General features: G+C 70.2%; 1 protein-coding gene across 3 annotated transcripts in view; it reads left to right on the plus strand.

Moving 5' to 3' along the window:
- Positions 1-313: 313 nt before the first annotated feature.
- ZDHHC18 (zinc finger DHHC-type containing 18) overlaps positions 314-1,233 on the plus strand; it is a 36,919-nt gene continuing 35,999 nt past the window's right edge. For all 3 annotated transcript variants that reach the window (XM_027864919.1, XM_027864920.1, XM_027864921.1), the window contains exon 1: positions 314-615. In XM_027864919.1, the coding sequence (XP_027720720.1) occupies positions 314-615 (302 nt within the window). The remainder of the gene's footprint in view (positions 616-1,233) is intronic.

A 1,233-nucleotide genomic window follows, 5' to 3' on the forward strand; every position in this document is an offset into this window, starting at 1 on the left:
GCACGACGGCTTCTGGGCTCGGAGGCTGGGGGCGTGGTCGGCGCCGGAGAGGCGGGTCCTCAGCGTCGGGGGGCTGGGCGCCATGCCGGGCCCCGACTGAGGGGGCGCTGCGGCGGGAGGCCGGCGGGGCAGTGGCGGCGGCAGCAGCGGCCGAGGGGGCGGAGCGCACCTACAGAAGCTGCCGAGCCGCGGAGCGAGCGCTGTGTGCGCCGCCGCCGCTGCCGCCGCCGCAGCTGCTCCCGGCCCGGCCGCCCTGTCCGTCCGCTCGTCCGCCCGGCTGGGGGCGCGGAGGCGAAGCCCAGGCCGCGGCCGCATGAAGGAGTGCGAGTACCAGCAGATCCGCCCCGGGGCCGCCCCGCCGCCGCCGCCCAGCGCCCCCCACTCCGGCTCCGGGCCGCCCCCGACGCCCCGCAGGCTGAGCTCGGGCCCGGGCCCCGCCGCCGCCGCCGCCTCCTTCTCCACCGCCTCCGTGCGGCCGTGCCGCAAATGGGAGGTGTTCCCGGGCCGCAACCGCTTCTACTGCGGCGGCCGCCTCATGCTGGCCGGGCACGGCAGCGTCTTCGCGCTCACCGTCGTGCTCATCGTCACCACCACGACGCTCTTCTTCATCTTCGAGTGAGTGAGGAGGGGGCGCAGCCCCTCCCCCGCGCGTCCGCCGCCTCCATCCCCTCATCTCTTGTGGCCAGGGCTGTCATCCCCATCCCTCCCGCCTCAGTCCCCGTGGTCACCGTCAGCCTGCGTGGCCTCTGTTCCCCTTGGTCAGCTCCGCCATCCGTGCTCCCTCTGTCTCCTTGGGTCATCTCTACCCATCCCTACTGCTCTGCCTGCCTTGGGTCATCTTTCATCCCTACCCCATCTGCCGCCCCTCCCCCCATCATCTCTACCCATCCCTGTGTTTACTGACCCCTGCTAGGTCATCTCCTTCCATCCCTACCCTCTGCCCCCCTCCCCCCATCATCTTGTTCCATCCCTACCCCCTTGGGTCATATCCTTCCATCCCTACCCCCCCCTCATCTCCTTTCATCCCTACCCTCTGCCCCCCCATCATCTCCTTCCATCCTTACCCTCTGCCCCCCCATCATCTACCCTACCCCCTTGGGTCATATCCTTCCATCCCTACCTCCCCATCTCCTTCCGTCCTTACCCTCTGTCCCCCCCATCTCTTTCCATCCCTACCCCTCTGCCCCTGCTGGGTCATCTCCTTCCATCCCTACTCTGCCCTCCCCCATCATC

The sequence above is a fragment of the Vombatus ursinus genome, unplaced genomic scaffold (genome assembly GCF_900497805.2).
Source record: "Vombatus ursinus unplaced genomic scaffold, bare-nosed wombat genome assembly UNPS02014777.1, whole genome shotgun sequence".
Lineage (NCBI taxonomy): Eukaryota > Metazoa > Chordata > Mammalia > Diprotodontia > Vombatidae > Vombatus > Vombatus ursinus.